General features: G+C 34.3%; 1 protein-coding gene across 50 annotated transcripts in view; it reads right to left on the reverse strand.

Annotated features, from left to right (window-relative positions):
* LOC111504582 (uncharacterized) overlaps positions 1-16,761 on the reverse strand; it is a 377,607-nt gene that overhangs the window by 340,535 nt on the left and 20,311 nt on the right. The window contains exons 4-6 of one of the 50 annotated variants that reach the window (XM_023159175.2): positions 14,466-14,541; positions 9,550-9,765; positions 5,415-5,627 (exon numbers count right to left, since the gene is read on the reverse strand). The exons of 48 other annotated variants lie outside the window; for them this stretch is intronic. In XM_023159175.2, coding sequence (XP_023014943.2) covers positions 5,531-5,627; positions 9,550-9,765; positions 14,466-14,541 — 389 coding nt within the window. In that variant the 3' untranslated portion in view covers positions 5,415-5,530. Of the gene's footprint in view, positions 1-3,587; positions 3,703-5,414; positions 5,628-9,549; positions 9,766-14,465; positions 14,542-16,761 lie in introns of those variants that run through there. One more of the 50 variants, XM_023159174.2, reaches the window with a different exon arrangement.

A 16,761-nucleotide genomic window follows, 5' to 3' on the forward strand; every position in this document is an offset into this window, starting at 1 on the left:
CAATTCGACCAAGTTACTACTTGACTTGACGTTGGATAACTAATAATCGACTTGATCTTGACTTGATATCAAGTCAACTAGCTTGAAAATCAAGTTAACTAGCTTGAAAATCAAGTCAACTAGCTTGAAAATCGAGTCAAGCCGTTGAAATCCTACTCGAAAGTATATCAAGCGGATTGGCAAAAATACTTCGGTGGTTTGAATTCAAGAAAAAATCTAAAAATTATAAAGGATATTTTAAAAACACAGTTCCACTGAGATGAATATTTTTGCTCATTGGATATTTTTTTAGCAGAACAAATTGAAGTTTGTTTGAAATCAAACGCTGAAACCTTACTGCAATATTATGAGAAATGTCTTGAATTAATAATTTAGACAATTCTCCAATCTTTTCAAATTTCAATGAATCAATCTGCTAATTTTGTAATCGGCCAGCATCCTTTATTTGGACTATATAGGTACGATTAGTAGCTATGGCAATACAGGATTTCAATACATTTTTATAGCTATAGCTATAGTCACTTATGTAGCTTTTCAGCAGAATAATCCTGAAGAAGTCAGAAACGAAACAAAATATCTGTGTGAATAACATTTATTCAACTTATGTCTCACTTCAAACCGCCCTGTAGAGAACTTTATTCCTCCCAAGTGCGCCGCTAGTGTCCACAGTGATCGACGACATGTTTGTGGCCCTTTCGTCTCCTTAAGTGCTTATAAAAAACGATTTGTTTAGTCTAGTTAGAAATGTATCAAAGGCAGGACTTCTACGCAAGTCACTAAGTGGCCTCAATTATCTTTTTAAAGAGAATAAGTTTAGTTTGTATCAATAAATGGGAATAGACGCATGCTTCCATGCAGCAGTGTTTAATTTCAAGTCAAATAGCAAGAATTACAATAATTACAGTCCACTCAAAGTGTTTCAAGTCAGTACACGCCCATTAAAACAATTTTCATAATTAGCCATTACCGGAGCAACTAAGAAATTCACTAAGTTCTCCAATCATAAAATATCTTTTCGATCAAGCATATCGTTAGATTCCGTACCTGACACAACGTAAAAGAAATAGAACATGAACTCGAAGAAGTAAGACTAATAAAACAGGTTTATTTGAGTTGTAACGGTGTATATAGATTACACGGGATGCGTTTCAAATTGACTGAAAAATATCAAATATTAATAATGATATGCAACTTTTTTAAATGTTTTCCTTTCCATTCTATCAATCACAAGCCCACGTAATCTAAGGACATATGACAAAGAAATTACTCTCTACAAAGGATTGACTCAGATCAAAAATTTCGTATCATAACAAAAGGATGAAAATAAATAATGAGAGATAAAAACTCAACGACGACGACTATTCGAATGCTGTTGAAATATTCAGTGTCTCATCTATGAAGCCGAAACAAACGTAACCGCTGGCCTAAAAAAACATTTTTTTTAGGACAAAACACAACCACTACAGGAAAATCCTTAAGGCCCTCTCAGAGCGGTGCCTGTACGAAAGTAGCGATTCATATTGGATTTGAATCGCTGGAGATTATAAATACATTTGGAAAAAATTTCTCAGGTGTACTGAGTTAGACCTCAAAACGATGAGTAGCCACAGTTCGTCGCGTATATCTGATATGTACCGTTCTTCGTGGAAATGTGCCGCTTGAACACCTCCCGTGAAAGTATCTATAGAAGAGAGACAAATCTCCAACCTTCCTTCGATGTTCCAGGCTATCCAATCAGGCAGAAGACTCTTTTCTGGGTGGAATCCAGCAACTTCATGGTATTTTTGGGAGCAGAGCTCCAATGCATGGGAACAATACTCCAAAGAAGGTCTGATCTGTGCTTTATAAAGCATAAAAAGTTGCTGAAGTGTGTATAGTTTTCTGATTCAGAACAGTGTTTCAAGCTTTTGAGAAGCAGCCTTTGCAATTCCGGCGACATGATTGTGCCAAGACATACTGGTGTCCATTTTAACCCCCAACAAACTTATCGAAGCAGAAATGAGTCATTGTTACTGAAGGAAAAATCCTAAAACCAAATATATGTTGAATCTTTTATTTTAATGTAATTAGCATCTAATCGGTTTATTTCTTTGTTTTCCTATTATTCACATAACTTTTCATTCTGACTTGAACATTTCTTCTGAGTCTAGAAAACAATGTAGCCTCAGGGGTTTATCGCGTTTTCCTCCTATTTCCCCAGACTTCCAATCCAACGTTCTGGTTTCCAGTACTAGTTTGTTGAATATTTGTCATATACTTCTGGTCATAATTTGGATCATCCATAATCATCCAGGTCGTGCAGATTCTCTTTAAAAAGGAAAGTTTACAAAAGTGATCATATGATTTTTGCGAGCTGTTGAAGCAATTCACTTCTTTTCTCAGAAGGTTTTTCCGTGACACATGAATTGTGTACCATTTTTTCTATTTGGTACGCCTTTGGCACAGATTCGCGAGTGAAAATATTATTGGAATACTCGTACAAGGTGCCAATAAAACTACACTGTTCAAAAGATGTATAATAAGGTTAGCACTGACTGAAAAAGCGATGAAAAAGTGCCATCTACATGTTAGGCCTAAGAGTTTTCAGGCCATGTAGTAAAATGAACCAAGCAGTGAGATGCATCCTAGGTCAAAATAATTCAGGATATTATGACAGAATAATTGGGAAAGAGTGTAACTCAACTGACTGTTATTCATCAGTATTCCGACTTGGGAATTAGGAATACATTTTACCCGCAAAAATGGTTTGAAAATCTTTGGCAGGACCAAACGAGATTCGGTACGAAAGGTAACTTTGAAATCGATTGGAAATTATCCATATTTTCTAGAAGGTTTCATCACTGGTGACACCCTCGAGCTAAAAAAGCAAAGTCAAACACCAAAATGTATGTGAGAGATTCATCCATAAACAGTTTATATCTCAAGGTCGAACAGTAATTTTTTTATGAAAAAAATAGTCACAGGAGTGAAAACAAACATGAATAATCAAACAGACCACCGCTACTTACATACCTCATTCATTTTGACTCGAGTTCTTGTAACTATCCAAAATCTAAAAATAGCTTTGATGAACAACTATTCCGGAATCCGAGTTCCAACACTATGACGATTTGAAGAATTGTTTTTGACATTGTGCAACTTCCCAAAAAAATATTCAACAAAATAGTCTCAAAAAGAACAAAATCCGGGCTAGTAGGCCGTGGTCGATTAGAACCTGAAGTATCAAACGTTTCGTTTGCTATTGTGGTAGATATCATCAGTAGTATATTTATGCGTTGACTGCAAGGACGAAAGTTATGTATCGAAGTCTTAGCAATAGATTCTGCTCTCTCCAATCGTGATTCCGGCCGTTTAAGCGTATGTTCTTATAAAATAGTTTCATTACTCAATTTAATATTCTAGTGAAACTTGAAAACGTTCTGACCAAGTGCAAACTTAAAAACAACTCAGTAGCACTTGTGCTAACGGAGTTGAACTACGCCTTTTGTTATATCAGCAACTAGCTCTGTAATTTATCTAAATATTTGTATGTAACTGCAGCTGGGAAACAATAAAGACTATTATTATTATTATTATTATATACTCACATCATGGGTGGATCTCCTTTGGTAATATTAACATGGAAAACGAATCCGTCAACGATATACCTAGGCATATTGGGTTTCCTTTTTATTTTCTGTATTAATTCTGTTGTATTGATATCTGAAAAAAAGAGGCATATTACCTAACTCTCAGTCACAAGTTAACCCTATGACTAGAATGTCCGTCAACCAGTATTAAAATATTTAGGAATTGCTACAATCGGAAAGATGTTCTTTTCAAAGGGCATTATTTTCAATCACCAATTAAGGCTAAGTCACGGTCACGTCACGGTTAAGTTTCTCAACTATCCATTGAAAAATCTACCCTTTAGTGAATAAATTGCAATCACATCCCAAAATACTTTAATAATAATTTGGAATGACTTTTTAGGAAACACTTTTCTCATCAAAAAAATACATACCTCTTGCATGCAGTTATTTCGTTCCATCGAAGATAGAAATCTGGATTTTGTTAATATAGATGAGCTTCAAGCTCAAAAAATACGTTTACATGTTAGAAGGTATTCTCTACTCATTACTCTGAATTTATTAAAAGGTATGCATCACCAGTATCGGTATTGGAAGAGGGTATGGGAAAAAGAGAATAATTGGATTACTGACCATGTATGCCTAAAACCTAGTATTAGACAAACCTAGTGGTAGACTAGGTTTGTCTAATACTAGGTGGTCGACAATGTTTCGTGGTGTATTTCATCAGTTCGGACTGCCATTGTCTAATATAATATAAATTGATTTGAAATCCCTGAAAAAAATTAAAAACCGAAAATAACAATTTTTTATTAAACAAAAAACTGAAATTACAAAAAAAATTACATACAAGCAACAACCAAAAAAAATAAAAAAATTGAAATATCAATACAAGCTGAAAATAAAAAAAAATTAAAATATTATTATAAAAATATGAATAATTGAAAGGTTCCAAAACAAGTTACGTCACGACGTTTCGATTGTTAGTATCCACAATCGTCTTCGGGTGATAACTGGACTTATTCCTCAGAGTCATCTTTCGCTAAAACCATTGAAACGGAGAAAGGGAAGGGGGGATAGGTGAAAGCACTCGTATGACCTATAAATAGTCAGATCTTGGATGAATAAGTCCAGTTATCATCCGAAGACGATTGTGGATACTAACAATCGAAACGTCGTGACATAACTTGATTTGGAATCTTTTAGTTTTATTTTTCATTTTTTTTCAGCTTTTATTAATATTTTATTTTTTATTTATTTTTTTTGTTGTTGCTTGTATGTTGTTTCTTTGTAATTTCAGTTTTTTGTTCAACAAACAAAATGTTAATCTTTTTAATTTTTTTCAGGGATTTCAAATCAATTTATATTATATTAGACAATGGAAGTCCGAACGGATGAAATATTATTCAACTTTGCTTTGTTATCAAGCAAATTAATTCATGTTCAACGATGTTACGGTGGCATCATGTGCTCGTACACTTTTCATTTATTTGTAAAGCATTGTTTGTGTTATTGGCGTATTTATATAATTTCTAACGCATATTTTTATCAACGGTTACAAGAATGATTTTCAAAAGTAACAATGGTCTAAATTTGTTTCCCCCTGTCTCTTTCCCAAGATCGATAGTCTGGAGGAATATTCTCAATTGAGTATTGGAAAGTTAAGAGAAATTGCAACAATATTTTTTCAGTTTTTGCAAAAAGGTGTTTTCTCATTCAACGGTTTTGTGATTTTTTGTCATGAAATGTAATCCAATATACACAATAGTTTCTTCTTTTTTTTTCATCGGAATACTATGTCTGGTTATAGGTTAGTGAAGGATGTTAGTTAAAGAAATGAGAATGCAACTTTGTGTGACATCTATTCAATTTTACTGTCGACGTTAACAAAAGTTCTAAATATAATCTATAACACTGAAAATAGCAAATAACTTCATTACTTGCTGTTTTGTCAAATTGACTTAATCCATCGTGAATAGTTGCTTTTGTCGGTTTCTGAATCTCTTGATCGAAGTTTCCACAGTCCTGAATGGAAACAGTTCTTGTGTCTCTGGAAATCTACATAAAACGAAAAAATGATCTATGAGCTTAATAAATGTGATAAGATTAGGAATAGCATTATGATTACAGGAAGAACGAATTATTATCTCAAAGCGTGACAATTAAAACAAGATGGCAACTAGTGTGAAGATCTAATCCTAGTAATTTCAATGAAAACAAAATGGCCATCTGTTCGGAAGAGTCTTCCAAACAAATTGAATCTCGAATGGACACAAATTACTAAAACTAGATATTCCCTGCTTCAGGTTGTTATTAAATCATCTGAGCTAATAAAAAAAATTCGGTATGAGTGTTAACTTTTAAATAAAAAAACAGAATGGTGGACAGGAATAGTAAACGAAAAAGCGCAAAAAATCAGACTTCAGATCAAAATCATACTTTTATGTTCTTTAACCTAAAAATATACTTGCTGGATGAGCGGTGTGTTTAACATCTTTGTTATAAGCAAACATATTTTATCAAGCTTATTGAACAACCTGAATTCCCAATAGGAGAATAGCAATTGAAGTTCCTCTCAAACGTACGATGTATCAAAATTCCTTTTTGCCTCAAACTCCCTGTCACTGGTCGAATTGAAAATACTGATTCATTCAACCAACCCACAAGAACGGACTCTCAGTTTTGCTATGGTTGTGAAAAAGAATTTTTGTTTCTCATTGAAAGGCCACTCAAATTCACCCTCCACCCCCAAATAATTATAAACTGATTGCTTTACTATCAATGATATCAAAAATTTCAGAGAAAGCTGTTAATTAACACCATCCGTACTATTTGGAATATTTTGCAGTCATCAAAATGATTTCTAGAAGCAGATATTGAGAGATCACCTTTCGTATGTCGACTGCTATATTATAGCTTGCCTCCAAAGAACGTGCCATAGAAGAAGCCATCGATGATTCTATTTCGAATATATTTACTATCAACGATAAGCTGCCCCAAGAATCTATATTTTCTACAACCCTTTTTTCATTTTTACAACATCAATAACCCATTAGAAAATACTAGGAAAACCCAATATATTTTTTGTATGGAAAAGGAATTCAAAATACAACTGATTTTGCGGTCTCTTGGAAGGAACAATGAGGCAAAAAAGTTTAAAGAAGGTGACTTCGTACTTAACGAAGACACATTCAGCCAACTGAAAAGTGTTACTGCATGCATGTACAAAACAATATATTTGTTAGTATACAGGGTGTTCCTTAAACACATGCTAATATTTAAGGAGGTAAGTCTTAGACCCATTTTAAGAAAAAAACTTCCTATGGACGTATGTCCTAAACACCTTAACTTTTGAGATACACGGTGGCAAAGTTTTCAAAAATAATCAGTTTTTTAATAATAACTGAGATAATTTTGTAGACATCTTTGGCATATTTGGTACATATGTTCCATGCCTCAAGCCGCATTTTCTGATGTACACAAATTTGTATTTTTTCAAACAGTGGCATCCCTACGGGTTTCGCCTTGAATATTTTTGGGGAAAAAGTAGTACGCCAATGCTTTCTTTTCAAAAAAAAATCATTTTTAAAATCGTCATTTGTTTTTGAGAAAATTTGATCTCCTGGTATTTCTTTGTCCGACGCATGATTTTCACTCAAAAAAATTAAAATCGACAGAAAGCAAATTAAGAAATTAGATCAATTCTAAAATGAACGAGAATCTGAAAATTGCTTCATAACGCATTACCAATTCCCTAATAATATTTGAAAACATAATCTGCAAAAAAATAAATTTTTCACAAAAACGAGTTTTATTTTATTTTGTGACAGTAAGTCTAAACGAATAGCACAAATTTGTTAATTAGTAATAATACCAAAACTGATTATTGGAAGTGGCCACCTGCACTTAGTATGCATGCTTCCGCCCTTCTACGCAAGGAATTACGCACCCGTTCAAATATTCCCGGCGTATTTCGTATAGTTTCACACGAGGCAACTATACGCTCTCTTAAATCTTCTAAAGTATTAACGGGAGTTTTATACACAAGAGTTTTAAGGTGACCCCATAAAAAAAATCTAAACTGTTGAGATCGGGGGATCTTGCTGGCCATTGCTGAGGTCCTCCGCGACCTATCCAACGATTAGGATAAACTGTATTTAAATGGTTTCGGACAATTACACTGAAATGAGCAGGAGCGCCATCGTGCATGTACCATATTCGATTCCTTAACGCAAGTGGCACATCTTCCAATAACCCAGGTAAGTCTTCTTCGAGAAACTGTAAATAAGAACGACCATCAAGGCGTCCTGGTAGAAAAAATGGGCCTATTAGATGATCACCTATAATTCCTGCCCATACATTAACCGAAAATTGGTGTTGGAAATGGGTTTCGGTTATTGCATGGGGATTTTCTTCAGCCCACACATGATTGTTATGGAAATTTTGAATGACATTCCGAGAACAATTTGCTTCGTCTGTGAACAAAATTTGTGTCTCAAACTGCGGATTTAGTGCAATACTTTGTATATACCACTGACTGAAGTTCACACGCTGTGGAAAATCTCTGGGGAGTAATGCCTGCACTCTTGAAATATGGTATGGGTATAACAAAAAATCAACAAAAATACGCCAAACAATTTGATGACAAATATCCAGAGTTCTAGCGATGTTCGTCATACTCGTCTCAGGATGTTCCTCAATTTCTTGCAGCACCGCTTCCTCAATTTCAGGAGTTCTTACTACACGAGGTCTACCTTCCGGAGTCCCTTTCTTGAAGCAACCAGTTTCCCCAAGTCGACGATGAATATTTGAAAAGGTTCGGCTATCTGGTAAGGCACGATTAGGATATCTTTCCTGATAAATGCGCCTGGCTTCTGTTGATTACCATCGGCAAGGCCATATACGTAATGCATTTGCGCCATTTCCGCATTCGTATAATTTACCATATTTACTGATATTCAGAAAAACAGCGGACTACCAAAATAACTTCAATAACACTTGAAAATCAATCAAAACGCGCTGTGACAGTTTTTAACACCAACACCTTACTTTAAACCAACATCAATATTAGCTACTGACGTTTGTACATACAGAGAATTCGTTTTTTATTGCTATGGTGGGTACGCTGTTTTTTCTGCTTTTAATCTTTAAAAGAAATCACATATCGACAAACTCCATATTTCCAAGAGGTGCAGTAAATAAATTCTGCTACACGTCATTTATTCCAGGATAACTAAATTTATGTTTTCAAAAATTATTAAGCGGTGCTGCGTTATGACGTAATTTTAATTGAGAACAGTGCATCTGACAACAAACAAATACCTTTTAGATCCTCAATTATTTTGCAACAAATCTGATCTCTTAGTTTGCTTTCAGTCGATGCACGATACCGCATCAGATTTTTAAGGAATTTATCCTTAAGTAAAGCGATTTTTATTTTTTTAGCGAAAAACATGCGTCGGACAAAGAAAACCCAGCAAATCAAATGTGCTCAAAAATGTATGGAGATTTTAAAAATAATTTTTAATTCAAGATAAAGCAGTGGCGTAGTATTTTTTTCGCCAAAAATATACATTTCAAAACTCGTACGTACGCCACTGGCAGAGAAAATTAAGAAAATTGTACATCAGAAAATGCGCCTTGAGGCATGGAACATATGTACCAAATATACCAAAGATGTCTACAAAATTATCTCAGTTATTATTAAAAAACTGATTATTTTTGAAAACTTTGCCACCCTGTATCTCAAAAGTTCAGGCGTTTAGGACATACGTCCATAGGACGTTTTTTCCTTAAAATGGGTCTAAGAATTGCCTCCTCAAATATTAGCAAGTGTTTAAGGAACACCCTGTATAGCGGAAGAAGTCGGAGATGTAGATATTTTTTTAATAGCAAAGTCTTTCTATATGTCTAGAACTTTCAGAAAGCATTAAAGGAATAATAATTAACTGTAATGATTTTGAAAACTTCATACACTTACATAGAAACAACACTGCTGTAAACGTCCAATGGTTTTCCCGGAAGGGTTATCGAAAATTGTTTCAGAAGTTTCCATATCTCGGCTTTTTTCTCCAACAAGTAATCGGGAGGGTGGGAATGTCCTCTAGTTAATATCAATTCGTTCTGATCTCCCCCGACAGGAATATATGCCCTTGCTTTGCATTTGCTACTGCGCCGGCAGGAACATCCAAAGTAACTTAAAATCCCAAACTGATAAGATATAAGTGAAAAGTTTTAGTTTCTGAATATGAGACAAAGTTTATGTGAATTGACATTCATTTTTGTATATTACTGGAGTTTTTTCCCAACACCAAATCGTTATTTTTAACACCTCGACACGTGTTTCGATCACCAAGTGATCATCTTCAAAGAGGACTTTCGACTTTCAGAAAGAACAAAAACCAAGATAAATACATCTCAGTTCCATACCACCAATATACGAGGAACTTTGGAAAGATTTTCAAGGAGTTAGGTATGAAGGTGGTTTTTAAAACAAGTCATACACTTCAGAGCCTTTTGGGAAGTCCAAAAGACAAAGTCGAGAATTCTGAAAAGTCTGGAATTTACGAAATTGAATGTAAGGACTGCGATGCAAAATATTATGGACAGACAAAAAGATCTATTAAAGTAAGATATAAGGAACACATAGCACACTTAAAATATGGAAGACCTGAAAAATCAGCAGTCGCCCATCATATTTTGCAACAAAACCATTCCATAGACTTCAGTTCATTAAGATTAGTTAGAGAAGTTAACAACAGGCAACTAGATACCTATGAGAGTGTAGAAATAAGTAAACACAATAATATTATGAATAACGATGACGGACCTATACCAAAGAGCATACTATATAGCTTGTTAAAATAAAATAAAATAATGTTGTTGCGTTTACTGATTACTACATAAGGTCACATTGCAAAAGTAAATTTGGATAGGCAATATTGTGAAATTAATTTTTATATAGCTGAAAATTATTTTATATAAACATATATTGTAAAATAATAGATAAGGCAAAATTGTAAAATTAATTTAGGTTGGTATGCCTGGATGGTTTACCTGTATGAGTTACCTTTATAGCATAAATAGGATTAGCTCGCACTAGTCCTTAGTTTTAATCTTCCTCTTTGAAGATGATCACTTGGTGATCGAAACACGTGTCGAGGTGTTAAAAATAACGATTTGGTGTTGGGAAAAAACTCCAGTAATATTCATTATTACACCAAAGGTTCCAAACAGTGCATAAATTCATTTTTGTAACTACTCGTCAAATGTTTTCAGGTGTGACCTGAAATTTATGAATTTCATTTCTTGCTAACTAGTGGTTTATTAAAACTGTAATTTTATCCCAACTATCACAATGATTGGTATGAATATAATATGTGAAGAAAATATTCAAAAAGAAAAGGTGAAATATTAGAAGGAAAAAGAATTAGTACGCGGGGAAAAGGTGGAAAGAAATCTTTCAAAACATATGAATACGCGTTTCCTCATTCTCGATAGGATCATTTCCTAAAAAATATATGAGAGGAAAGTCGAAACTTGTTGCACGCGTCGGGGCATTGCGTTCCAGCGAGTAGCCATTTAGTGATTGGGTGGGTTTTCCTGTTCCTCCACCACCTCCAGTACCTACTGTTGAAAGAGAGGTCGAAGAAAACAGCGTTTGAATTATCCAAAGGCTTGTTCAATGATGACTCGTTAGAGAAAATTGTAATTTCTCTAAATATTGCGATCAATCGGATCGTTAAATGATGTATCAACATCACACACGGTATAATTTTTCTCCTAATTAAATAGTCATGCACCAGTCTGGACCATTTATCAACTACACATATATTGGGCTAACATACAGATGGCGATACTAGTATTGAATCCATATGATTTTCAGTTAGTTCTAACCTTCAAAAGACACCTGTGAAAATTTCACAGCTGTCGGACTATTAGTTTGTGAGATAGAACATTTCGAGTGAAGCAACTTTTGTTAGTTTGAAAAAAGTGGATAAAAAGGAGTTTTGTGCGTTAATAAAGCATTATTTTTTGGCGAAAAAATACTGTAGAAGCCAAGTTTAGGCTTAATAAACATTATTCGGGCTTTGCACCAGGAAAATCAACCGTTGAGAAGTGCTCAAACGACGAAACTTACATTTTTAAACTAAAAAAATATGTTGTTTTGAATAAATTGCAATAATGAATCAGTATACCCATCAGAACAGTTGAGTCATTTCCTGATGATCCACTTCTGGTGTGTGGGAAAAGTAATTCCAACAAATTCATTTTTATGCCAAAGACGCTGGGTGTAGCGAAGCTTTCATATGGTATTTATATACTAAGCATTTAGACTCAACTACTGTTTCAGTGAACAGTTCAACTCGTGGGGACGGAAGAATTGTGATCAAAGCCCCCCGCAGCAGCATTTACCCACATAATACGTACAATTCCATGTTTGTCTATGATAGTAAAACTCTGCCAAGCACACAACCTCTTTCAGTCTGCGAAGTGACAGACAGAGTATATGAAGTGATGTTTCAACATCTTCCAAACAGAGACAGCACACCAAATTTTCCGACAATCAAAGTCTCTTCATACTCTGGCACTAACCTTCAAAGTAGACCTGTTCGAAAACGTAGGTGATTCCTGCTGTAGTCTAACAATTTTTTGATGGCTCAATTAGAAGAAAGTATAAATACTTTGGAATGGGTCAATCCTGGTAAGTTTTGACATAAGTTACAGCTCTTCTTCGTCCAGATATTTAGTGTCTGTTGCGATGATAATGACAGGTTCTGGTTTGAGAAAAACTTATGCTGTTTCACAAGAGTGTCAACAGTTTCTTTACCAAAGACAATTTGTTAGTCTTGTTAAGGATAGGAAAAGTACGACCAGAATTTTGGAGGAACAGACCACGAATTGTTGACATAGGTATCGATTCAAACTGCATTGTTCGTCATGGCGTTTCTAGTCGAATATACCAACTCAGTGATGAACGGTTCCCCTGTCCTTCAGTGATGGAACTATTTTTTATCCGCGTTATAATCATAAGGAATTTAGATATCGTAAGTTCCTTTCAGGTTATCCCTCGTTTTAGGATTATACTTGGAATCACAGTTGCGCAGTTTTTAGTTTCAAATATTTACATAAGGCCTCTCGTCCGCTGGGAGCGGAAAGCTGCGATAAGTTGCGAAATCAATTCGTCAGAATTCGCACGACAACGCACGATCAATCCAAATACATGGATCGGCATGGGACCGCGCAGCGTCTATTTGGCCGATATCGTTCGTCAGTTTTCGTCCGAATAGGTGCAAAATTGCGAACCAATCCCGTTCTTCTAGGATTTGATTGCGATGTAGTGCGAAAATAGTTATTGTATTGAAATATGTCTTTTTTCATTCAAAAATAGGTAAAGTGGTGGTCATCATCGATTTGAAGATCATGCCACAAATGATAAAATTCACCGAACTCCTATTATTTACGTAAATGGGATTCACCCACAATTTCCGCCTTTGTCGTTATTGCCTGTGTCCGATAGATACCACGATGAATCAAGTGATAATTCCAAAGAGAAAAATTCTTCATCAGAATAATTAGAAAACCCTTTCCAGAAAACTATTTTACCTACTACGAGTCCGGACGAATAGTGAGCAATGGACGATATGCATCGTCCAATTTCCTACGAACGGCCTTCGAACGATTTCGTACGAACGGCCTTCGCACAAGTTCGCTGCTTAGCAGCATCATTATTATTATAGCAGGTTTATTTGGTGCTGCTTGGGCGACCAATGAATTGCTTTCAACGAGAACTGTGTTACCGGAGTTGAAACATCTAAAACGAGTTACCGACTTCATTCCATATTGTTTTAGTACATGGTTAATATATACAAGGGGTTACGAAATAGAGGCGACTTTAAACAAAGGGGTAAGAGAAATTCCGTGATGAAATCGGAGGTGAATTAATTTGGACATACTGAAAGTGTAGACAATTCTGAATGGTATTTTGAATAGTTATTCTAGGAAGTTGACAATTTGCGAGTAGAATGATAAATAATTCATTTAATATTTTATTTTCTTCACTGATGATGATTTGTGACTTGAAGTTTTATATATTTAGTGTTCGTACTAGTTCGTTGACAATTTGAAAAACACATGACTCACACATGCATAGGAAAAGTGACTTTCCGTAGATTGCCTGAGGATATTTTAGTATAGCAAAATAGATCGATTACTGCCATCATTGTGGTGATTAGATTCAGAGTTTGATTCCAAAAAAATTGTTTCGTGAACTTTAGTCGAAAACTTCTTTGAAACTTATATTCCTAATGCTAAAGTGTTATTACCTACTTTTAAACATAACCTAATGGATCGCTCAAAATCAAAATTGTCCTAGGATATATTTACTGGAGTTGCATCAAGTCATATACAAACCAAGAAAATATTATTGTTATATTTACTTTTATGTAAACTTTGTGTGTTTGCTAAAGAAACATTTTCGAATAAATGGTTTGCACGAGTATAACAGTGTATAACGGTTTAAATTTAGCTCTATTTTTTATCCAATGACGTCAATCAATAGTCATGCCAAGTCGAAATAATATTTCCGACCTCCATTGAATTTTGCCAAAAGGAATTCGACACGTACACAAAAATATCTTTCAATTAGGGGTTTGAAGTTCTCTATTCGAAAAGATACGATAAAATGAGAATGAAAGTACTTAGTAAAATTTATAAGTACAGCTGATAAACGGAAAAACATATTGTAACAGATTTTTTTTCGACTTCTGTCGAAATTTCCAACAGAGTTAATTAATTCATCATGAACATTTCTTCGAGGGATCCTATGACTTTGAAAACTGTGATACGATTGGCTATGTCTATAATTTTGTAAAATGGATTTATAAGTATACTTACGTTCTTTCGTTACTTTTATAAGCAATCGCATAAGAATAACCATCAACGAAAAAGCAGCTTGGTTTTCTTCCAATTCCTAAAATATTTCTAAATTAGAAACAATATTCGGAAACTTATTCCATAACAAAGGCTTGATGGAAAAACGTTATTTTCTATTAAGATATGTAAACTGACAAACAAGTACCACATTACTTAAAATAGTTGTCGTACTGAAAATAAAGTGAACGAGGAAAAAGTTATTTGCGTATATATTAATTTTCATTTATTTGACATTAATTGTTTCGATCATTTTTTTAAATCCAGATTGCATCTGAAAAAAATGTATGTGCATGATGTACACATCTTTGTAGAATTTTCATTGATACATGTAAATACTTTCTTCTGAAAGTTTTCCACTATTTGTATGATGATGAAGAAGAAAGCCGAAATGTTTTTCCCAAAAAACAATGCATATAATTTTGAATGCCTAATAACTGTGAACCAAACTTTCACTTTTTTCCAATCATAATAACAAAATTGGATCGTGTATGGGCGGCTGCTGAAGAAAAATTAACGCGTGGGCGAGCGGTTATGTAAAATCAAGAGCGTTTTCACTTACAATTTCCTTAAAAAGGTATATAAAATGCCTCAAAAGGGAAATTTGCTGTAAATTTTAGAATGACATACAACTATATAATCGTTTACAAAACAGCTACACGTGTTTCACTACACAATATAGCGTTCGACATTATGAGGTGCAAGTACGTGAATAAAGGCAAGATGAAAAATGATATAAGATCTTAATGATGACCAGCCACGATTACAATATGATAACCGATTGTCAAGAAAATCAACCATCAAAGTTGCTAATCGATGTGATAACCGTCTTCAATTTTTTTAACGTTTTTACTGAAGATGTTTTGATAGCATATTCATACAAACGAATTTATACCCAGGCCGAACAAATAACGAGTTAAATATGAGCAAAGATGAGAGGTATGTTCTCATTGGTGGTTCTTACTATTTTTCTGGTCATGAGAAATTTACTAATATAGGAATGTTTTAGTCGAACTCTGCAGATGTTCTGGTAACTCCTGCGTACTATCCAGAAAGCGAAATATATTAGTAACCTATGGGAGAGTGGTAGATAAAATCATGCGTTTGAAATAGTTTCCATTTCAAACACTGGAAACTGTTAAAATGTGAAAAAATGTTCGGATATACGAAAAAAAGTTTATTCAATAGTGTTTTAGCCCATTAAGGTAATTGCATCTTATAAGGGCGAGGTTTTTGGAAATCCTTATATTTCAATTTTGGTTAGTGTGTCAATTTGTAAGACATGATCAAATAAACTGTTTTTATTTCAAGAGAAAACATGGTATAAAAGCCACGTACCGATGGTCAATTACTTGCAAAATAAGTTTTTGAAAAGCTTGTCTGTGGTCCTTATTGGAGCACTAGCGCTCTTAATAAGGTTTGAATCACAAAATAAAACTTCAAATTATATTTTGTTTTTCAAAAAACGAGACAGATTTCTGTAATCCCTCAAGGTAAAGTTGAATCATTTTGAGCACGCAAACGAATTAGCGCCTTGCAGATATTAATGACATAGCATGTTCATCTCTCTCTCAAAAACATTCATAATACCCATAATACCCAAATTACCCTTCAAATAGACAATTTAATTTTCCCAACCTGAAAAATGTTCAAGTTCTATCAAGGCACCAAAATCTTGGGACAAGGATTTTTTGGCGAATTCTATGCTCTTACTTACGATATTTATAACATACCGAGGAATTCAGCGACCTTTCATATTCTCGTTTCTGGACCAAGTTTTGGTTATCAGTTTTGCAAAAGTCGAATGTGGAGTGTGAACTAAAGCAAAGACGTTTTCATTAGTGAATTTTGAAAAATAAGACGAAATTGAATTGGTTCAGATCCTAGTGCCGAGCTTGGACACCAAAATATATAAAGACTAAAGAATTCTTTTGAGAGAAATATTTTTTTAATTGGCGTTGTTAGCGAAACAAGTTTACACTAGGTTGGCCATAGGTGAGCGAGTCAATTTGATCCCGGATTACATGTTGTGTGAGTACACCGTGGTCAAAGTTCGCACTTGAATGTGCTATGAATGTGCTGTGAATGAACTAGATTTTACCTTTCAACGTTTGAATGCCAACACGAAATGTAAACCACATTGTTCTCTGGCCTTCTGGGTATCAGTACCAGTTATTTATAGTTTCTAAATTCATCCTAGCGTTTATAACTAGTATAATTGCTGATTTGAGAAATGTAGTTTAGGTTTCGTATCAAGGTA

This window comes from Leptinotarsa decemlineata, unplaced genomic scaffold, assembly GCF_025532065.1.
Source record: "Leptinotarsa decemlineata unplaced genomic scaffold, Ldec_3_MD MMD2_tig00026328_RagTag_RagTag, whole genome shotgun sequence".
Lineage (NCBI taxonomy): Eukaryota > Metazoa > Arthropoda > Insecta > Coleoptera > Chrysomelidae > Leptinotarsa > Leptinotarsa decemlineata.